The 23,782-nt window shown below is 39.3% G+C and overlaps 1 protein-coding gene across 3 annotated transcripts; it reads left to right on the forward strand.

The window, feature by feature from the left end:
- The first annotated feature begins 312 nt into the window (after positions 1-312).
- LOC147566743 (cysteine protease ATG4-like) lies at positions 313-7,454 on the forward strand. 3 transcript variants are annotated; one of them, XM_086653290.1, is made up of 9 exons: positions 313-860; positions 1,311-1,811; positions 1,911-1,996; positions 2,119-2,169; positions 2,298-2,683; positions 4,962-5,100; positions 6,525-6,580; positions 6,665-6,735; positions 7,035-7,454. In XM_086653290.1, the coding sequence occupies exons 2-9, from the start codon at positions 1,331-1,333 to the stop codon at positions 7,235-7,237; spliced, it is 1,473 nt and encodes a 490-aa protein (XP_086509416.1). In that variant the 5' UTR covers positions 313-860; positions 1,311-1,330; the 3' UTR covers positions 7,238-7,454. The 3 variants fall into 3 exon arrangements, with proteins under 3 accessions (XP_086509416.1, XP_086509418.1, XP_086509417.1); XM_086653292.1 differs by having other exon boundaries at positions 366-860; positions 1,328-1,811; XM_086653291.1 differs by having other exon boundaries at positions 439-860; positions 1,166-1,811.
- The last annotated feature ends 16,328 nt before the right edge of the window (positions 7,455-23,782 follow it).

The following is a 23,782-nucleotide window of genomic DNA, read 5'->3' on the forward strand; positions in this document are numbered from 1 at the left end:
GTCCAACTAGTAGGCGAATAGGCTGTGCCCAAGTGATATTTATTCCAAGTAGGCTGGACCTAGGTGACGTTTAGGCGAAGTGGACCTAATACGATTTTTGGTCACTACAGCTGACAGGAGGTTGACGGTCAACAACCTTTAAAAAAGAAGAAGAAGAAGAAAATGTCCCCTCTTTCCTCTATGTTCGACGAAGGGGTCAAATCCCCCTCGCTGGATAGAGAGGAGGGGAGGGAGAGACAGTGTGAAGAGATAATTTTTTCTTCTGTCGAAGGTCGGAGAAAATTGAGAAATCAAGAGAGACAGATCCATAGTGATGGGGAATTTTGGAAGAAATTAAAATTAGGTTATATAGCATATTGACGAGAGTGTGAAGGGCAAATGTGTGGGAATACAAAAAAAAATTGTGTTTAAAATTTCGGAAGAAAAATAAAGAAAAGAGAAGAGTGAGGAAGTGAAGAGGAAAAAGAAAACCCAGTTGGGCACGTCAACGGTGGGGTTGGTCCCAACCTCTTTGCTGTTCATCCTCATCTCAATTCTCAGGAGATAGTCAGAGACTAAAGAGAGAGAGAGACAACAAACTCACATACTCCTTCCTTCCCTTTAATTAAATTCCTTCTCTTCTCTCTCTCTCTCTAGTACTAGGAGCTGAAAAGTAGAGAGAAAGAGAGAGATAACTTAACCCAATACAATCTTCCGTGATCACAAGAAGCAAGAACCAAACAGAAAAAAAAACCTCAGAAAACCCTAATTCCCCCTTCTAATTCCCAGAAGAATAATTAAGATCATCGTCAATATATCCAGAATAAGGAGGGACATCCGGTGACCCCCAAAATCAAAAAAACAAGTCCGGATCTTTTCAGGTGAGAAAAACCCAAACTATATATTTGTTTCCATACGTCTATATGTTTTTTTTTCTTGTCGTTTACTTTCTTCTTATACCACTTAATATTCCTATACTGATCAATCAATCAAACCCTTGTTTCCCAAATCAAACACCAAGTTTTAAGATTGAAAAATTTCAATTCTATTGCTCTGTACACTCTTAATTATTTGTTCTATGTACCCTTTTAAGTGTACTTATGGATGGGGATTTTGACCTGAAATACTAATTCCAGCTGATTTGCTATTCTTGGGTTTGTTTGTTCCATTACTTGTGTTCTTTTAGATTTCTTCAAGTCACGGTTTTCAGTAGAAATCTCTATTTAGAGCTACAACATAATTCAACTCGGTAGCTTTTCCCCAAATCCCCATTTTGCCTATGTCATTAGTACTTCATCGTTTGATACGAGTTATCTGTTATGGTATGTTAGTTCTAATGTATGACTAGGTGATGAAGAGCTTGCCTGAGGAGATTGAGGCTTCAGAAGTTACCATAACAAGTCCAAGTACCTCCCCACATAGTGATCCAAGTGATTCTTTAGGCCCAGAACCACAAAATTTGGATCCACAAGCTGGTGATACCAAGTCGCCCAAGGGTTCTTTGTGGTCAAGCTTCTTTCCTTCTTCCTTCTCCATCTTTGAAACATACAGTGAGGCATTACCTGGTGAAAAGAAATCATCTAACAGCAAACACTATGGGTGGGCAACAGCTGTGAGGCGGATGGTTGGTGGTGGTTCAATGAGGAGACTTCAAGAGCGTCTACTCGGGCCCAGTAACACTGGTGTTTCTAGCTCGACTAGTGAAATATGGCTTCTAGGTGCATGCTATAAAATTTCACCCGAAGACTTGCCGAATGGTCCTACTGATTGCAATGGTTTAGTTGAATTCATGAACGATTTCTCATCAAGAATTTGGATGACATATCGGAAAGGTTAGTTTTCAATAAAGGATCAGGCTCTCTTCATTTAAATAATCTCTGCTAATTTTACATCAGCAACGATGAAATGATGTCGGAACCCTTTGTTGATAGGTTTTGATGTTATCGGTGATTCAAAGTTGACAAGTGATGTCGGATGGGGTTGCATGCTTAGAAGCAGTCAGATGCTTGTTGCTCAGGTACTTCGCTTCTTTTACATCCAAATTGTTGATGTTCTAAAAAGTCAGTCATGTTTTTGCTCTTGACTGTCAGTTGTCATTATATTCTCATGTCACTAGTGAACAATTATTTTACGCTTCAGGCTTTGCTTTTTCATCGGTTACAAAGGTCGTGGAGAAAACCATTGGAGAAGGTAAGATAAAAAGTACACTGCTAGTTATATTCCATATTTTTATCTTTCTTTAAGTCTTGGAATCATGGTTAATGTTCATATTTGGGGCTATTTTCGCGGGATATCCGACTTCACTTGTTTATTTGCAGCCATTTGATCAAGAGTATATTCAGATTCTAAGTCTGTTCGGTGATTCTGAAGCATCCGTGTTTTCCATACACAACCTTATCCAAGCGGGAAAGGCATATGGTCTTGCTGCTGGTTCATGGGTAGGACCATATGCAATGTGTCGCTCATGGGAAACTCTTGCCCGCTTCAATAAAGAGCATGCTGATCCTGAAGAGGACTGCACTTCAATGCCAATGGTTATTTATATTGTTTCTGGAGATGAAGATGGGGAACGAGGTGGAGCGCCAGTTTTATGTATTGAAGATGCTTCTAGACTTTGCTCAGAGTTTGCAAATGGCCAAGTTGATTGGACACCTATTCTTCTATTGGTTCCTTTGGTTCTTGGACTTGATAAAGTTAATACCAGGTTCGTAAACTTCGGAGCAATTATTGCATGAGGTCATTATTCCTTTTGTATACTTGTACTACATGTGTTATTTCCTCGTGTATAGATTGCCTGTCCAACAAAGTGTTTGTTTGTTTAAGAAGCACAACCTCTATTATAAGGATAGAAAGGGAAGGAGAATGGAACAAATCACATATTCAAAAACAATTTTGGTTACTTCTGTGCTAAACTATTATATCTTTGGCGATGCTCATAGAAGGGAGTAAACTAGTCAAGTGAGATCAAAGTAGGTTAATAGTCATCTACAGATTTGAAGGCTAGGTCATTTATTTTCCATCCATAGATTCCAAGGTGGCTTCTCATGTCAAAGTAGATACCTCAATTTACTATTATAGCATGAAGACTGTTGTTGTTTCTATTAGATAGTTGTGATACCTATTGACCTGATTCAAATAAAACAAAAAAAAAGGAAGAAAAAAAGCTACTATATACGATTTCTTCGTCTAAGTTGCCACATCATTTAGTTTGTTATGGTTGAACAAGACTACCTATGTAAATGTGGGAATCCTAAAAACCAGACTGATGAAAGTACTAGTAAGATCTTTTTAAGCTTTACTTTCAAAAGAGAGAGAGAGAGAGAGCTTGGTGTGACATAATACTAAATGGAGATTGAGAAATTTAGTGTAACATATTTACTCAGAGGTCCTAAAGCAATAACGTATCACTCACCATACTTGAATTCCAGTTGTACGCTATGCGAGTAGAAACTGAATTGTGCTAGCATTTGTGTAATTAGTGAAACCACAAGACCTGAAGTTGTTTGGGATGGGGTTATTAATAAGTTCCCCGAGTCACCCTGAGTCGAGAAGTTATTCGGGCAATTTCTCTCTCTCTCTCTCTCTCTCTCTCTATAAATATATATATATATATATATATATATAGCTGCTTTATATAGCTACAACAGCTGTAAATTGAGGAGGAGGGGATTTTGCTAATGCTCTTTATTTTCTTCTCTCTATTCTCTATCTTCTTCTCTTACTTCTCTCCCTCGGCGAGTCAGTTTGGTCAGAACTTGGGGTTGACTCGGCCGAGTTACTTGAGTAACTCACTAAATCCTTGACTAAGACGTTCAAGCTTGGGTAGGCCGATCCTAACTACTGAGTCTAACATGACTTAGAGCTCAACATTTACATGAGAGGACAAAGAAATGAAACAAATAAATAAATAAAAACATGTCAGCAAACAGAATTTAAAAATTGTTTCACGAACTTCACAGTATGTTTTTCTTGCATCACGAGTAAGTGAAATAGAGTTTAGCAAGGTGTTGTAGAGAGATGTGGACAACCGTTTGTCATTAGCTAGTCAATCTTGTTTTATGTGGGTTTATCTATATTTCATAATTTTCTTTGTAGCATACTAGCATGGATGATGTTTATAAATTTCTTTCTTGTTCTGGATACTCTTGTTGTATACTCAGTCACTTCAGTAGGTATAAACTATAATCTGAGATTATGTAATTACTTGTTGTGCATACTTGCTCATTAAGGCCCCTAAAACAACACACTAGGTATAGACTCTTTTTCTCTATAATGTAATCCAAAGCAAAATTATAAGGAAAAGAAGGAACAAATAATTAAGACAAGAATATATATATATATATATATATATATATATATATATATATATATATATATACAATATTTAATATAATGTGTGTGTGTGTGTGTGTGTTTGTGTGTGGGGTGAGTGTGTTTGGCCAACTGGCCATGTTTCCATTTTCACATTTTGCACTCATTATTATCTGATCCCTCATCCCTCGTACTACTCTGCGGTACACGAATCAGGACACCGTACATGCATCCATTCATGAAATCCGCACACAAACTTTTGACTCTTGTGAGCATGATTAAGGTTGCATTGATAGAGAAATCAAGATTACACATACGTTGAAAAGTTCTTGTTGACAAGTGAAGCTGGCAAATTTATTACACATTAATTAGAAAATTGTCTTGTTGGAAGTTTCTGTACTTCAAATTTTCACAGAAAGCAAATTTGGGCATATGTTGAAAAGTTCTTGTTGGCAAGTCAGGCTGACAAATTCTATTGCACACAAATCAGAAACTTCTCCGGTGGAATGCTTCTCTACTAATATCTTTTCAGGGATTGTCAGATGTGTTGTTTGTCATTGGGTCCACTGATAGGTTAAAATTAATGTCTTGGTAGATTATACGACTTCAGAGTTTCACATCTAAGGTAATTTATGTGCTTATAATTTCATTTAGTTGAGCTTCTTGATCAGGTATATACCATCATTGTGGAACACATTTACGTTTCCTCAAAGTCTTGGCATCTTGGGAGGTAAACCTGGAGCATCAACTTACATTGTTGGTGTGCAAGATGATAAAGCAATTTATCTGGATCCACATGAAGTCCAACCGGTATGGTGTAACCTTAAACTATTCTTTTCTAAGTGTTACTGGTATTGCATTCTTACTTTGTTAGCAACATCATCTGATCTTCCAACACATGTTTCCCTTGGCTTTTTATATGTAGAAAACATGGTAAATATGTTAAGTCTGATATTTTTGTGGTGTTAAGAATTCAAAGGGATGGGATTGGCTACTAATTACATTCCTTCAACTCGTATTTACTTCTGTACACTTTCTTAAGTTGCATGTGGAAATGGACTATCAAATAGTACGACCTTAAGTCACTTGCGTCTCCCTCCCGTTAGTTCAGTTTATATTTATACAATTCATTCAAGTTTCTAGCAATATATATACAACCTTTCAGAAATAAACCCACTGGTTCTTACAATTCAGAATAGGGTAGTGATTCATACACAACCTCGCTGTGTAGTGTGTAGGAAAGCAACTTTTACTGGCCTTCTATAAAAAAAGAAGAAAATATTGTATGGCTTCCTAAAATTGATATTCATTTTCATGACAACAAAATAATTTAGCGCCTTTAAAGTTTCCGGGTTGCCCCTCATGAGGTGTATGGATTTAGTACAAGATCTTACATGTGGTAGATGCTGCCGACTAGTGGTGTAGCTACGTAAGGACTAATTCTCCTTCCCCCCTCCCTTGATAAAGTATTTAATATAATATGTAGTTTTTTGGACAAAATCAGTCTACCTGATTATTATCCATGTCTGCACAATGTTTTTGGCAGCGCAATTGGTGGATCTTCAAACTTTAATGTGTAGATCAAGGGTTTAAGTTCCATGAAGTGCTATTACTACTTTCTTTCTTCCTTTAAACTTTTAAGGAACAAAACTAATAAAATCTAGTTAATAATAAACTATTACACGTTTCATAATTGGTCATCCAGCTCAGTTGGTGGCCTTGGAAACTTTAGCGACGAGTTTGTGAGTTCATGTTCAAAAGTACAATGAATATTATTTAACACTATCAAAAATTGACCAAATGAAGTCATTGACAGGGAGGCCAATTGCCTTGGTAGATGATAGGCTAAGCTCTGATCACTTCGTAGTTTTTGGTTCGAGTTCCAGGGTTGATCTTTTTTCCTCTTCTAGTATTACAATCATCATAAACCCATTAGTAATTAGTCATGCCACCTATATGGCTCAGGTACTCTGAGCCTCTTAATCATGTATTTTTTGGTTCGACCTGTCAGTTACCTTATTTACTATGTCTTATTTGCGATGTTCATTGTGCATTTACACATGTATATGAAATGGCATGTGTTATGATGTTGATATTCTAATATCTTTATTTGGGAAATGGTGGCAGCACTTTCATCTATTCATTTCAACCTGTCTTATTTTTTCTTTTCCTTTTTTTTGTTCTTGTACTACTATGCTTGAACTACTTCTGAAAACCGGACTTCTCTTAATAAGGTGACTGATATCAAAAGAGATAATCTTGAGGCTGATACTACATCATACCACTGCAGGTACGCGAAAAAACTTCAGCCTTCATGTATTAATTAACGAAGTTATAACTCTTAACATTGTCATTTGGAGTTGTTGTGATGCAGTGTTGTTCGTAGTCTTCCGTTCGAAATGATTGATCCATCCTTAGCAATTGGGTTCTACTGCCGCGACAAAGGTTTGCTAGTCGCCCCATTTTCTTTAGTTGATTTGAAACTCAGTATTAGTTTTTTGTTACCGTAACAGTTCTGTCAATCCCCAGATGAGTCGAGTCCCTTATACTTAAGAGCACACGTTTACGGCTGTTTCTATTTTTGGCCCCGCGCCCAAAACTTTCTGACGCCTTGTATGCTATCAATACTCGTATAGTCGTCGTGTTACATAATACTCTTTATGATCACTCAGATTAAGTGGATAAAATAAAAGCCCGAAGTTTTCTGAAATTCTGCTAAAATAAAAACATTGATGGTTGTTCAGATGATTTTGATGATTTCTGTAATCGAGCTTCAGAACTTGCACAGCAGTCAAATGGTGCACCACTGTTCACCGTCACTCAGACTCGTAATCTGCAGAAAGAGGTGGTGGAGAGACAACAAAGCGAGGAAGAAGACAACCTTGACCTAGAGGTCATGAAGGAGTCAGAGGAGCATCAACTTGAGGATGAGTGGCAGCTTCTTTAGTCAAAATGCTTCATTTATATGAGAGTCTGTTTTGTGAAGATGATAGCACAAGCTACAAAGACTAACAGGGAAAGCGGTTAGGCATTGGATTTATTTGTGAAATGAATTTGCTGGATCAAGTTTACAAATTTACTTCTTCCTCTCATTGTCCTCATTTATTTCCTTATGATGTTTCACACTGTACATGTTAAATCAACAAAAAAAAAATTTACCTCTCTTTCATTTTTCTTTTTTGAGAAATCGAATACGTTCTACGTTAGTCGTTACATGACATTGATACATAACGAAGATGTAATAAGCACGATAACCGCCTAAGTGTTAAACCAAGAAATGAAAGAGGCCTAAAGCCCGACAAATTTATCACATATTATATAATAATCCAAGTTTAATATTCCCGGATCTACATTTCCAGTAGAGCGAACCTTGGGCCTCCGCATTGCAGAGAAATGCAAGGGTTCAACTTGGAGCAGTGGCTGTGCCTGCCTTAAAGACAGGAGAGAAAAAGTAATTGGTAATGAAAAATGTTTTTTTTGTAACTCATTTAGCTTGCGTTTGTTTTATCTTAAGATACTGAAACAAGTGTTTGTATCTAATGCAATAATTTCAGTTAATAAAACATGTTTGAACTTGACTAAGTAAAGTTATTTTAAAATCCGAATAAAAGAATACAAATACTTAAATTATACATTTAAGTTTCGCGGTAGTTTAGGTTTTAGATTCAAAACTTGGGAAAAACAAATAGCGTTTAAGAGTTGCTCACATGTAGGTGTTTATTAGCCACAAATTTTAAGTATTGTGCTCCCCTGAAGAAGTAATATTGATTGACATTCCCCTTTTGTAATAGCGGAACTATTATTATCCTACACAATTATAACTCCTCTGTAGTGATTTTTGCAAATTTTTAGTTCGAGTTTGTAGTTCGCACGGTGGGGATTTTTTTTTTTTGTTGAAAACACGGTGGGGATAATGGGGAATATGAAGTTTGTCTTCAACTTAAAAGAAAGATGCAAATGGGCACGGGTGGGGAATATGAAGTTTGTCTTCAACTTAGAAGAAAGATGCAAATGGGCTATTGCCTTTTGTTTCTTATGTCCCTAAAATTATTATCCCGTTTGGTACAAGAAAATTGCAGAGCCACAAATATGTATTCAACATATCAATCACTGTTTGTGACAAATCTGTTTGAGAACATTCAAAATGAGAATTTTCAAAATGAGAATTTTCAAAATGAGAATTGTGGGGTTATAGTCGAAATTTAAACGACACACTTATTCAGATTCAAGGTTTTAGTGATTTGAAGGGGTCATATTTTTTCAAATGACGAAGTTTCTTTCATGGAAAATGATCTAACACGGAAATCTTAAGCAGATTCGAGGGAAAATCTCAAATCAACGGTTGGTGTTGATTTATCAACTTCTTCATGATTTGTATTCTAAATCACGAGGAAATTTCGACCTTTAATATAAATTTTTCTCCCAAATCCACCCGGAATATGATATATGATTTGCTCTATCACTATTGTTCGTTAATTTGGATGTGAATGAAGGGGACGAATGGGTATGAGTGTGTGACCCATCAAAAGAAATGCATCCCTTTTAATGGATGTCTTCACATACTTTGATTTCCTATAGATAAGGTATCTCCGGTTGCCATTTTAATTCAACCAATCCATGTTTTTCTCTCTCGTTTCCAACTATTAACTATGCCATTTTGTGTCAACAGTGTTAAAAGTGTTGACATAAACTCCAAAAATCTGAACGTTCCAGGTTCGATTCATGGTTATTGAACCTGGGTTATTAAAGGTATAAATAATAAGTTTATTAGACTTCATGCCTCTTTATTTTTATTTTTTTTGGATTGACATCAATGACATTGATACATCAAAGATGTAATAAGCACGATAACCGCCAAATGTTTAACAAGAACATGCCTAAAGTCCAACTAAACTATGGCCGTAAAGGCCAACTACATTATTTATACACTAATAACCCAAATATTCCACCTCTTCTGAGGATCGAACTCGAGACCTCCAAAGATTTCTGGAGTTTATGTCAACACCTTAAACCACTTTAGGCCTCTCCATTATGTTGTTGGGCTTTAGGCCTCTTCTAGTTGTAATTTAACTTTGACGGTTATCGTGCTTATCACATCAGTTAATTTCGAAAAAAAACTATCCCATTTCTCATCTCAGGTCTGCATCACAGGAAAGGACTGTTCATGGATATAGTCGATAAATTACGTCGTCAATCTATGAATATTTAGATTTCACTGTATTCTTTAATTATATTCTATAAGTCTCCTGTATAACTAGTAACTGAGAAGTATTGTCCAAGAGACTCATTTCGTGCTCTGAAGTTTTCTTTCATCATCTTCAATTCATTCATTAAAAGTTTATGACGTGATTTTCGTCACCAAGGTAACCAGATAAGTCCAAAGTAGTTACAATAATAGCAATGGCAAAAGTCTTTACAAGGACTCAACAATTTCTAGCTTGTTTTGCGGGCTAAGACAAAATAGAAAGAGAAGAAAATTACAAGTTCTAATCAATTTCTAGCTTGTTTTGCCGGCTAAGACAAAATAGAGAGACGGAAACTATAAACATAAAAAGAAGCAAAATAATAGCTAAATAACTACAAAATTCTTTCCAATAACTCGCAATTTCTAGCTTGTTTTGCAGGTTGAGACAAAAGAAAAGAGAAATTCAGTTTTCGTTATCAAATACAACAAGAAGGGAAGGGAATCAAGTCTTCTTCTACACATCCTGTCAAAACTAAGAGTCAGTCTATTAATATAAACAATAATTATAAAACGTATTAATTCGTGTGGTCCTCGTTATTTACAACAAACATTACGTTTCCTAAGTAAAAAAAAACTTAATGAGAAAACCCGGTCAAAAATCAAATTTTGTGTTGCCCTTGATTATAAAGACATGATAATATTCCTTTGACTTGAACTATCTTTGCAAACCTATGCAAAACTATGTGACTTACATGTCTAGACACATAAGTTTTTCAAACTTGTCATACCATTAGAGATTTAGAGTTTGTGTAAAAAAGTGACTTATTTTTTTGTTCACCTTTTCATAAGTATTAATGCCAAAATTCATGTTGTTGAATTTAAAAATCTTGGGAAAATCAATTGTTATGGACAAATTTTTGTTAATTTATTCCTAATACTAATTGGTCGTTGAATTTATTCCCTTCAATAATTGGTAATTGAGTTCTATCATTTTTCGTTAGTTTTTGGTTAGCTTCTTTAGTTGAAATTATGAAAGCCGCCCATCGCCTCCCTTTCAAGAAACCCTAAGATGTCCTTTGACAAGTTTAGAAAGTAAATTCCAGAGAAAACCAAGAAAATCCACAAGCTATTTTTTCACGACTTAAGATAAATAAATACCTAAAGCACAGAGGCTCCCTGCAAGTCATACACGGAATGTGGTTTTTTAAGGAAGATATGGTTATGGTGTTGTAAAATTAAACTATTCTAGGTATATCCCGTGCCCTAGAGCACGACATTTCTATCAACCAAATTTGTCGACTTTTCATATTTGTTATTGCTATATTGGTGGATACCCTAATTTTTTGGTATTGTAGTTATTGTTTATTTTCATGTTTATGATTTCTTATTTCTTTTTATAACTCTTACAATATTTTTTGTTTCTTTTTTTCTTAAATTAGTTATTTTATTTTTAAAAAGACACAGTTTTTTTTTGGAATAGGCTATTTTATTTCTAAGAAGGACTATAATTTAAATTTTGAGAAGGGCTTCTAGACAATATCTTGTATTAAGAAAAGATGTTTGTCCCAGTCAGCGTTTCCCTTCTGTTTTGTTATATAGATGATCAACTTATTGTTTAAGTAAAAAGTATATGTAATAAATATTTGTAAAAAGAACACAAATTATAGAGAGTCACAATGGCAGAGGTATCCTACGGATAAACGACACTTAGAGTGTTAGACTCTTGAGTCATAATTTTGAGAAGCATAAAGGATGAAGCATTTTGGATATTAGGGAGTACGAATCTGTGACCGAGCCAGAAAATTTTCGTTATGGGGACACTTTTTTACTATAATAAATATCAAAAATTCAAATATTTTAGCTCAATAACTAATCATGGATTACGAGAAAAATACACACTAAAATAATGGGGTTTTTTTAGCTTACCCCCTCAAAACTAATTGGTAATTTAGTTTACCCCATTCAGTAATTGGTAATTGAGTTTACCCCTTTAAATTTAGAATTTTTGTCAAAATTTCTAAGGAATGTTTGGCATCTAATAATAAATCATAAATTAAATAATATATAAACAAAATCAATCTTACTAATTATATTTCCGACCAAATCAAACAATAAAGTAAGGTGGAATCTATATTAAGAATAATTATTTTTGGCAGTCACAATTATTTCACGTATGCCAAACACAACTTTTGTGTTTTTGTTAATAATAGTAACTCTAAGGGGGTAAACTCAATTGTCCATCATTGAGGGTGGGGACAGGGGGGGGGGGGGGGGGGGCGTAAACTCAATTACCAATAGTGACGAGGGGGTGAGCTCAAAAAACGTAAAATAATTTACTTATTGTGCTATAAATGAATCATCTAAAACTGCATGTGTTGGTCAAACCAGTGAGCACTATATTTTATGGTGACACTCTCAACCAACTTGACAAATGTTGACTTAAGACTTGTTTTGACAAAAATATTATATAAATAATTAGTGTTAAATTCACGTTTGTTATAGGATGTGCATATCAACCTTCAGGGCTGCTAGTGACACTGTCCGCTTTGGCACACCTAGGCCTAACGATTTTAAAAGGGCTCACTAGGGAAGCGTGCGTAACCTCTTAAGAGAAGCACCACACTCCATCTCACCACCAATGTGAGATTGTTGCCACAACACACCCTCCCAAGACCACATCATATTAGAACGAATCGTGCTGATAACGTGTTATAGGACGGTGCGGACCAGCCTTCAGGGCTGCTAGTGATACTATCCGCTTTGCCACACCTGGGTCTCACGGTTTTAAAAGGCATCACTAGGGAAGGGTGCTTAACCTCTTAAGAGGAGCACCACACTCCATCTCACCACCAATGTGAGATTGTTGCCATAACACACCCTCCCAAGACCACATCATATTAGAGCGAATCGTGCTGATAACGTGTTATAGGATGGTGCATACCAACCTTCAGGGTTGCAAGTGATACTGAAGGATTTATCCGTTCGGTCTGAAGGAGATGTCCTTCCGAAGGAGTGTCCTTCGACCAAGGTGGCAATGCGATCACTTTGTCAGTTAGGATAACGATGACCACACGTAAAGATCATCCAGTCCGGTCCAATTAGGGGTCGTAATGCTTTGCTAGAAGCCAACTACGATCGTCGGATTAAGGAGTTGATTCGCGGCTAACATAGACCGGATCCTACAACGGGTTACACATAAGAGTGGTAGCTTGATCGGAGAGAATTGACTAGACGAGAACTGGCTAAAGTTGGATGGGATTCAACTGGAAAGGCCGAAAGGGTCCGAATGGAGATTCGGGACAAGATAGAAGGAAGGCTCATTAGGCCGGCCATGAGATGGCCGACCAGAGTAAGTGGGCCGGCCATATAAGGCCCATGGTGGGCTGCCCTGGCCGGCCACACTTAAGGGATTATCAAAATACCCCAAAAGGGTATTTTGGTAATTATCTTTTCTGTGACCCGAAAATAGAAAACCTAATCTGAATGAGATTCTAATTAGGGGTTGTCTATATATTGGGTAAGTTGAGAACAGAAAAGGTGTGGATTTTTCTCTAATGGAAAAATATACAACTCTCTCTCTCTCTGAATATACAGCTATTGGAGAGAGAGGAATATAGAGAAAAAACTCCCGTTCTATCAATCTAGTCAAGAAGAAGAGTTCTTCTCAACCTTCTAGTAAGTCCTAGCAGTCTGAAAGGAAGGGAGATCAAGTCTATTCACTCGGTGTCTCAAGTAGAGGAGCTACAATTGGAGCTCTCGATCTTTGCATGCGATTGGAATGGTTCGAGGGAAAAACGCGTTAAGGTATTTATCCCTCTTCTAGTTCATTGATTAGTTTATGCATAATGATCCTGGGCAATCTAGTGTTAAACATATGATGTTTGAGATTCCGCTTAGAACACTAGTTAGTGTATAGGATACACAAAACCCTACAGTGGCATCACGAGCCGGTTGCATGAAACTATCTCTGACTAGTCGAAATAGATTCGAGCATGATTGATTAGATGATTTTATGTTTAAATATGGATTTAGACATGAAATTGATTAGTTTAAATTGGATTTAGACTTAATCGGATAGAAAATTGAAAGAGTTTCAATGGGAGAACTTTAAAATTTTGAGTTTTTTGAAAAGAGTTTTCAAAAGAAAATTTTAACGTGGATGGTTTTTTGAAAAGAGTTTTCAAAATTGTTGGTTTTTGGATGAAGATTCATCAAAACAGCAGCAAAAAGATGGAAGAAATCGAAAATTGGAAGGAGACAAGGTGCTGTCCAGGAGCCGGACTGACCAGGACGCGTCGGGCCAGTCGCGGACGCTCAGGACGCGTCCCAGTCCTTCCCGGACTGGGAATCCGAGAGCGTCTCGGATAAGGACGCGTCCGAGTTTTTCTCGGACAGGAAGACGCGTCCGAGAGCGTCTCGGACAGGGATCCCGGGAGATTCGCGTCTCGCACTTGAGGCCGCGTCTTCAGGACGCGACCACAGAGAAGTCCGGACGCGTCTCGGATTGAGAATCCGGACGCGACCGGGACTATTCCTTCCAGAACGCGTCTGGTGAAACTAGGAACCGTCTCGGACTGGGAGTCCGAGATGGATAGGCTTGGGCAGAGCGTCTAGGACGCGTCTGTGGGGCTGGGAAGCGTCTGGCCTAGGCCAGGACGCGTCCACCCGAGGGACTTGGCACGGTCTGGAACGTGCCAATCCGGGTACGACCTTGGTTCGGACCTTGACCGTGACTTGACTGGGTCTAGTCAAAGGGTTCCTTGACCAAGTTTGACTTAAGTCTTTGGAGTTAGACTCGGGTCTTTTGGGCCTTGACTTAAGTGGGAGGTTTCTATTTTCTTCTTCCGACTTTGACCATATTTTTTCCGAAAGCGACCCGGGCCAACCAAAGCCTGACTCGGAGTTTTTCCAAAACGATTTCAAAATCTTTTAGGATAAAACCAAACGAGCCATTAGTTAGACTTAAGGCACGTTAGACATAGAGATGTCGGTAGTATCTCCCGAATAGCTATCTAGAACATAGCAAACCTAGATCCGACCTGAGGAAGCGAATCTCATACATACTTGGGTGTTTTATGAGTGGCATATTATTATGTATGTATGGATGTGAATGCGGGTTCTAGTATGGCCATAGAATTGTTCTATCTTGTTTTTAAGCACGGATGGGTGCCCGATGTAATTATTTTAATTTCAAGTTTTATACGATCTGCGAATCGTTGAGTCTTGTAATTAGAGTTAAGGGTCCAAAAGAGTCCATTGAAGAGCCAAAGGATGAGATCGTGGTTCGAGTGGGAGAATTCAATGGATGTTCGAGGATGGAGATCCAGGCGAACGGAGGCTAAACAAGCAAAGAACCTAAGAAGATTAGATCTTTTAGGTTAGGGGCCATACTAGGATCATGTCTGCTTGATTTATTTTCTCGCGCGCATTTACTTATTTACGTTTTGTGTAGTGTATGATTATGTTAGAGTTCACAGTAATGCATACAAACAAAAACGTAAGAGTCCCCAAAAAGAAATTTGAGTAATGCCTACCCAGATTAAGACACCTGTTGCGCCCTTGTTCATCGATGGTGGGTCATGCCAAAGCAGGGTGCCATCTTTTACCTCGGGACAATACGGGTATACCTATGAAGAGGTCTACATGTCTAAATGGTTATTCTCAACGAGTCAGCAAAAGGATTTTGGACTTCGAGGCAAAAGGATGAATTGAACACATAAGTGTTATTCATCAACCAAGAGTCATATGAGATATGATCAGTAAGGAGTTACTCACCCGGGAGGGTGAAGTTAAGGGCAGTGCCAAAGTACGCTTAGCTTCACAGGAATGGGGTCTTGGAATCGTATTATTCATAGGGGGACGGTTTTCGTTGAATAATATGGCAAAAAGTGTTTTTGCATAAACATTGAATGTAGTACTTAGCAAAATCCTTATTTTGTTTCTGTAGAGTAGAGATGGCAAATAGTATTAGTTTACGTTTAGATAGAGATCTATACGACTTTCTAGATTGGGAGGAAGATCAGAGAAGAGTTCTCGATGCTTCAAAGAAAGAAAGCTTAATAGAGCTACCAGAAAGGGAAGTGGAAGTCGGTGCCTATGTTATAGAGGTCAATTTAGCAGATATGGATGACTCTCCCTCATAGGTATATGATACCGGATGTGGAGCACATATAATTTCAGAATTAGATGAGCTCAAGGAGGTCAGGTATCTGACAAAGAGCGAGATGGTTCTACGAGTCGCAAATAAGGCAAGAGTTGCTGCTGTGGCTATAGGAACGTTTGAGCTCAGTTTAGAGACTGGATTGATATTGGTGCTACATAATTGCTATTATGTACCCACTCCATCAAGGAACATCATCTCTGCGTCGGTGTTAGACAAAGAGGGATATCACGCTATAATAAAGGACAAGAGTTGTTCTTTATACAAAGGTGAGATGTTCTATACCAGTGCTAAACTGCGTAATGGTCTTTATGTTGTGAACATAGAAGACGAAATCCTGAACATAGACACGAAACGGCTTCGTACTCTTGATTCTAACCAAAGCTATCTCTGACATTGTCGTCTTGGTCACATTAACATGAAACGCATGCAGAAGCTTCATTCAGATGGACTTCTGGGATCGTGTCATTTGGAATCGTACGATACATGTGAGCCATGCTTAGTGGGCAAGATGACAAGATCGTCCTTCAAGGGGAAAGGAGATCGGGTGAGTGAACCATTAGGACTGATACATACAGATGTATGCGGACCTATGAGTACACTTACGAGAGGTAACTATGGCTACTTCATAACGTTCACAGATGACTTCACTAGATATGGTTACGTATATCTTATGAGGCCTAAGTCGGAATCGTTTGAAGTGTTCAAACAATTCCAGAATGAAGTAGAGAATCAACTTGGCAAGAAAATAAAAGCCATTCGATCGGATCGAGGTGGTGAGTATTTGAGTCAAGAGTTTGAGGATCATCTTCGGAGTTGTGGAATAGTTTCACAACTCACTCCTCCAGGAACACCTCAGATGAACGGTGTGTCCGAAAGGAGAAATCGAACATTGATGGACATGGTTCGATCGATGATGAACTTAGCCGATCTTCCTAACACTTTCTGGGGGTATGCTCTCGAAACGGGCTGCTTTCACACTTAACCGAGCTCCGTCAAAAGCTGTAGAAAAGACGCCATATGAGATATGGACTGGAAAGGTTCCAAAGTTGTCTTTTCTCAAAGTCTGGGGTTGCGATGTTTATGTAAAGCGTTTACAAGGAGATAAACTAGCACCAAGATCAGACAAGTGTCTCTTTGTCGGATATCCGAAAGAGACAAAGGGGTATTACTTCTACAACCCATCAGAGAACAAAGTGTTTGTTGCTCGTGATGATGTCTTCCTTGAAAAGGAGTTCCTTTCCAAGAAGACAAGTGGGAGAAATATAGAGATCGAAGAGGTTCGATCTGAGCAACAAACTGACACCGTTGTACCGATGTCAAAAGTCGCGATTCCTAACTATTATGAACCAATTGAGAAGGAAAGAGAGGAAGAGATGGTAGATCTCGGAGATCCTCCCGCGCAGAGCGAATGGGATTCGCTCGAGAACCTTCAAGGAATTGAGAGTGTCTCACCTGTTGCTCAAGCCCCGCGTAGGTCCGCAAGGCTGATTAAGTTATCTCAACGACAAGAGTTGTTGTTGGTAGAGGATAATGAACCCAGCACCTACAAAGAAGCTATGACGAGCCCAGACTCCGAAAAATGGCTGGGAGCCATGAAATCCGAAATGGAATCCATGTCTGAGAATCAAGTTTGGAACTTGGTTGATTTGTCCGATGGAGTAGAACCCATCAGATGCAAATGGATTTTCAAGATGAAAACAGACAAGGATGGAAACGTGAGCATTTTCAAAGCTAGACTCGTGGCAAAAGGTTACAGACAAGTCCAGGGTATAGACTACGAAGAAACCTTTTCCCCTGTCGCGATGCTTAAGTCCATTAGGATTATTCTAGCAATTGCAGCTCATTACGATTATGAGATTTGGCAAATGGATGTCAAAACCGTCTTCCTAAACGGTAAACTAGAAGAGGATGTGTACATGACACAGCCTGAGGGTTTTGAGGATTCCAGGAATGCTGGAAAGGTTTGCAAGCTTCAAAGGTCCATCTACGGGTTGAAGCAAGCAAGTCGGAGCTGGAATCTTCGATTCGACGAGAAAATCAAAGAGTTTGGTTTTCTGAAGAATGAAGAGGAATCTTGTGTATACAAGAAGGTTAGTGGGAACAACCTAGTTTTCTTGGTCCTGTATGTGGATGACATACTGATCGTTGGAAATAACATTCCTATGCTTGACTCCGTGAAAGAGTGGCTTAGGAAGTGTTTTTCAATGAAAGACCTAGGAGATGCAGAATATATATTGGGCATCAAGATCTATAGAGATAGATCGAGGAGGATGATTGGACTTAGTCAAGAAACTTATATCGATAAGGTTCTTGGGAGGTTCAAGATGGAAGACTCTAAGAAAGGATTCCTACCCATGACACATGGTACGACGCTAAGCAAGACTCAGTGTCCCCGAGATCCTGATGAGCTAGCACACATGAAGAAGGTGCCTTATGCTTCGGCAATAGGATCTATCATGTACGCCATAGTCTGCACTCGCCCAGACGTCTCATATGCTCTGAGCATGTGTAGTCGTTACCCATCTAATCCAGGTGAGAAACACTGGACCGCAGCCAAAAATATCCTGAAGTACTTGAGAAGGACAAAGGATCACTTCTTGGTTTATGGCGGGAAAGACGAACTAATCGTGGAAGGCCATATGGATGCGAGCTTCCAAACGGACAGAGATGATTTCCGATCGCAGTCGGGTTATGTCTTTTGTCTAAACGGAGGAGCAGTAAGCTGGAAAAGCTCAAAGCAGACTACTGTAGCAGACTCTACCACAGAAGCAGAATACCTTGCCGCTTCGGAAGCAGCCAAGGAAGGAGTTTGGATAAAGAAGTTTATCTCCGAACTTGGTGTAGTTCCTAGCATAGAGAATGGGGTTACTCTGTATTGTGACAACAATGGAGCTATCGCCCAGGCTAAGGAACCAAGAGCACACCAGAAATCCAAACATATCCTAAGGAAGTACCACGTGATTAGGGAAATCACTGAGCGAAAAGATGTGGTCATTTGCAAAGTCGATACGGATGACAACGTTGCCGATCCGTTAACTAAACCACTGCCTCAGCCCAAGTATGAGAGTCGTAGAAGGGGCATAGGTATAAAGCGCATCGATGAATGGCTTTAAGTTGTAATTGGATTAATGAAAGGGGTTTCATGTAATCAATTAACTACATTCAATAAAAAGAAATAAATAAGTTATTTCTGTCATTAAATAATGGTTTAGTGTTTAATGACGGTCCAAAATAATGAGGAATTCCAGGTAGGTTTATCAGATACGTGATCTGGTAAATGGAACCCTACTAAGTGAACATGGAATAGATTCATTATTGAGTCCCTAGTCCAGGTCATTGCATGGACAACAATGACTCAAGAAGACTAGCATGGGAATTGACTGATAGCGCAGTTCCATGGGCTAAAGGAATATGGTATTTAAGTCAATTACATGGGTGTAGATTGGGGAATCTACACTGGATAACCCAAAGATGAGAGTTTTTCAAGGAGTTGAAAAAAAAAAACGTCACAAACTCTCATAGGCAAGATTGGAGAGATTCCGTAAACATGAGTGCTCCACTCATCTTATGTAAGGAATGTCGAACTTTGGTACCGTCAAAAGTCGCGCCGTAAAAGGAGGTTATAAAGGCGGCATACTGAGGGAGACATGATAGACATGAAGTTAAGTGGGAGTACAAGACTGGATGATGTCCTCCTATTAAGTTAGGAATAAGTATCTCCGGGCCACTTGAGGAGAAGCAACTGGAAAATGTGTGGCCGCACTCAAATGGATTAAGAGTTAATCATTTGAATTGACAGTTGTTCTCCAGATCAAGAAAGTCTGAACGGTGTGACGTATCAGATGAGATACTAAGCGACATGGGAATCGAGCATTGCACTTGTTTTAAGTAAAGTGGGAGACTGAAGGATTTATCCGTTCGGTCTGAAGGAGATGTCCTTCCGAAGGAGTGTCCTTCGACCAAGGTGGCAATGCGATCAATTTGTCAGTTAGGATAACGATGACCACACGTAAAGATCATCCAGTCCGGTCCAATTAGGGGTCGTAATGCTTTGCTAGAAGCCAACTACGATCGTCGGATCAAGGAGTTGATTCGCGGCTAACATAGACCGGATCCTACAACGGGTTACACATAAGAGTGGTAGCTTGATCGAAGAGAATTGACTAGACGGGAACTGGCTAAAGTTGGATGGGATTCAACTGGAAAGGCCGAAAGGGTCCGAATGGAGATTCGGGACAAGATAGAAGGAAGGCTCATTGGGCCGGCCATGAGATGGCCGACCAGAGTAAGTGGGCCGGCCATATAAGGCCCATGGTGGGCTGCCCTGGCCGGCGACACTTAAGGGATTATCAAAATACCCCAAAAGGTTATTTTGGTAATTATCTTTTCTGTGACCCGAAAATAGAAAACCTAATCTGAATGAGATTCTAATTAGGGTTTGTCTATATATTGGGTCAGTTGAGAACAGAAAAGGTGTGGATTTTTCTCTAGTGGAAAAATATACAGCTCTCTCTCTCTCTGAATATACAGCTATTGGAGAGAGAGGAATATAGAGAAAAAGCTCCCGTTCTATCAATCTAGTCAAGAAGAAGAGTTCTTCTCAACCTTCTAGTAAGTCCTAACAGTCTGAAAGGAAGGGAGATCAAGTCTATTCACTCGGTGTCTCAAGTAGAGGAGCTACAATTGGAGCTCTCGATCTTTGCATGCGATTGGAATGGTTCGAGGGAAAAACGCGTTAAGGTATTTATCCCTCTTCTAGTTCATTGATTAGTTTATGCATAATGATCCTGGGCAATCTAGTGTTAAACATATGATGTTTGAGATTCCGCTTAGAACACTAGTTAGTGTATAGGATACGCAAAACCCAACAGATACTGTCCGCTTTGGTAAACCTGGGCCTCACGATTTTAAAAGGTCTCACTAGGGAAGGGTGTTTAACCTCTTAAGAGGAGCGCCACACTCCATCTCACCACCAATGTGAGATTGTTGCCACAACACACCCTCCCAAGACCACATCATATTAGAGCGAATCGTGCTGATAACGTGTTATAGGATGGTGCATACCAGCCTTCAGGGCTGCTAGTGATACCGTCCGCTTTGGCACACCTGGGCCTCACGATTTTAAAAGGTCTCACTAGGGAAGGGTTCTTAACCTCTTAAGAGAAGCACCACACTCCATCTCACCACCAATGTGAGATTATTGCCACAACACACCCTCGCAAGACCACATCATATTAGAACGAATCGTGCTGACAACGTGTTATAGGATGGTGCGGACCAACCTTCAGGGCTGCTAGTGATATTATCCGCTTTGCCACACCTGGGCCTCACGGTTTTAAAAGGCCTCATTAGGGAATGGTGCTTAACCTCTTAGGAGGAGCACCAGCCTCCATCTCACCACCAATGTGGGATTGTTGCCACAACACACCCTCTCATGACCACATCATATTAGAGCGAATCGTGCTGATAACGTGTTATAGGATGGTGCATACCAACCTTCAGGGCTGCTAGTGATATTGTTCGCTTTGGCACACCTGGGCCTCACGACGAAATAAAACCATAAAGTAAGGTGAAATAACTACGAGTAATCATATTGAAGGATAATTGCTCTTGGTCGTCACATTTATTTCACGTACGCCAAACACAACCTTTGTGTCTTTGTCAAAAATAGTAAATCTAAGGGGGTAAGCTCAATTACCTTTTATTGAGGGGGGTAAACTCAATTAGCAATTAGTGATGAGGGGATAAGCTCAAAAAACCCTTACAACTTCCTCTCTTCTTCATCTTCATTTGCTCCCTCTCGGTCTTTCAATTTCCCACTCTCGGTCTCTCCCTATCTCTCTAGCCTTCTCTCCCCCTCTCCATATCCTTTTGCCTCGGTCTCTTTCTCTTCTGATTTTTGGCGGTGGAAATGTAGACCAAGTTGAGTGAAATCTGACATTTTATATCGAAAACCGAGGGAAGGGGTGCCTCTATATTGTATTTTGGACATGCCTTTCGCACGGGCTTTAGGAGCGTGTATATAGCTCAGGCAAGGGATTTTTTAATGGAGCCCAAGCCTGTCCACTACCGGCGGGTCGATTAGGCATTACCCATGTCGGGCTTCGGGCGAGTTTTTTTCCCATTAGACATGGGCATTCTGGTCCGGATTTCGAGCTCCAGGACTCCGTGGATGTGACTGTTGTATGGTGATGGTGACCAAAGTGACATAATATGGTAGTGGCTCGGTGAAATGATGTATCAAATAGATAAAATGTACTATGATATTTTTTAAATGTTTTTAGTATAATATATATATGAGTTAATTCCTATTTGGCCCCCTACTTTGTGACCAGCTTCAAATATGGCCCCCAAAATTCTGTAAATTCAAATATGGCCCCCTATTTTCAGACAAATGTCATAACTACCCCTCCTATTAATGTATTTTCAAAATAAAATAAAATAAAAAAACCTAAATTCCATCTCACTTCCCTCTCCACCACTCATCTCTCTCCACGTCACCTCTCTCTCTCCAACTCACCTCTCTCTCTCTCTCCAAGTTAGCACTCTTTTCTCTGATGAAGGTCGCCGGTCGGAAAATTTTCCGGCCGGCGATCTTCAAACTTAAATTTTTTTTTTTTCACTCATCTCTCTCTCTAAAAATTTCGGCGAAGGGGGTTTCCCTTCGCCGGAATCTGGTCTGTTCTTCAACTGACCGGAACTAGTCTGTTCTTCAACATATCTGGTCTGTTGAAGAACAGACCAACATGCCAGATTCCGGCGAAGGGAAACCCCCTTCGCAGGAATTTTTAGAGAGAGATAGATGAGTGAAATTTTTTATTTTTTTTTAAGTTAGAAGGTCGCCGGCCGGAAAATTTTCCGGCCGACGACCTTCATCGGAGAAGAGAGTTGTGACTTGGAGAGAGAGAGATGAGTTGGAGAGAGTGGTGACGTGGAGAGAGATGAGTGGTGGAGAGGGAAGTGAGGTGGAATTTAGGTTTTCTTTTTTATTTTATTTTGAAAATACATTAATATGAGGGGTAGTTATGGCATTTGTGTGAAAATAGGGGGCCATGTTTGAATTTACAGAAATTTGGGGGCCATATTTGAAGCTGGTCACAAACTAGGGGCCAAATAGGAATTAACTCTATATATATATAGATATATATTGTTGTCCACGTGCCCTTTGACAAAGCATTGTTAAGAGAAACTTAATTAAATTTCGAAATATTTTGGTCATTTCGACTGAGATATTTCGAAATTTTGGTGAAAATCCGTTACCCGACCGTCCGGTACCTGAGGAATCCGAGAGGTTTGACGGATTTAGACGGAGTCTAGACACTAGGATTTTTTAAACAACTCGTCCGATTAAATCCGAGAACCCGTATGGACATAGAGTTTCGAAGCCCGACCAACATGACCGATGAATGACATGAACCTGACCCGCCCTATCCGGATTCTCACCCCTGTTCGTACCTAGTTAAGAGTAAAAGGGGTGATGTGGAGGAAAAAAAAGTGAAGATGCTATGGAAGTTGGTTACATTTTTGTTTGTAAAAAACTGGGTTAGGTGGCAGCTTGGACATAACGAAAGCTATGTATGTGGGTCTTGTACTCGTAGCTGTTAGTATGAAAATAAATAGATTCTGGGAGAAAGAAGGGAATCTATTTGCCCTTTTCTCTATGGTTTTTTTTGGTCTGCGCTTTGGGGAAAGCTAAATAGTTTCTGGGTGTGAAATTTTAAAGGGAATATGCAAAATTTTGAAAATTTTCTGGGGAAACATATATTATGGGGAATATGTTTCAAAATAAAAATAAAAAACTCTCCACCCCTCACCTCTCTCCTCCATCTCATCTTCTATCTCTGCCACCTCATCATCTTCACCGACGAAGGTCGCCGGCCGGCCAATTTTTCGGCCGGCGACCTTCAAACATTAAAAAAAAAAAAATCTCTCTCCTCACTCTCTTTAAAAAAAAAAAAATTTCTTTTTTAAAACCTAGATCTGGGCTGTTCTTCACGAACAGATTCATGGTCTATTCGTGAAGAACAGACCAGATCTTGGTCTGTTCATGAAGAACATACCAGATCATGGTCTGTTCTTCAAGAACAAGGTCTTCTGTTCGTGAGGAACAGATCTGTTCCTCACGAACAGAACAGACTAAGACC

The sequence above is a fragment of the Eschscholzia californica genome, unplaced genomic scaffold (assembly GCF_041429995.1).
Source record: "Eschscholzia californica isolate CP2 unplaced genomic scaffold, dmEscCali1.0.p SCAF_1, whole genome shotgun sequence".
Taxonomy (NCBI): domain Eukaryota; kingdom Viridiplantae; phylum Streptophyta; class Magnoliopsida; order Ranunculales; family Papaveraceae; genus Eschscholzia; species Eschscholzia californica.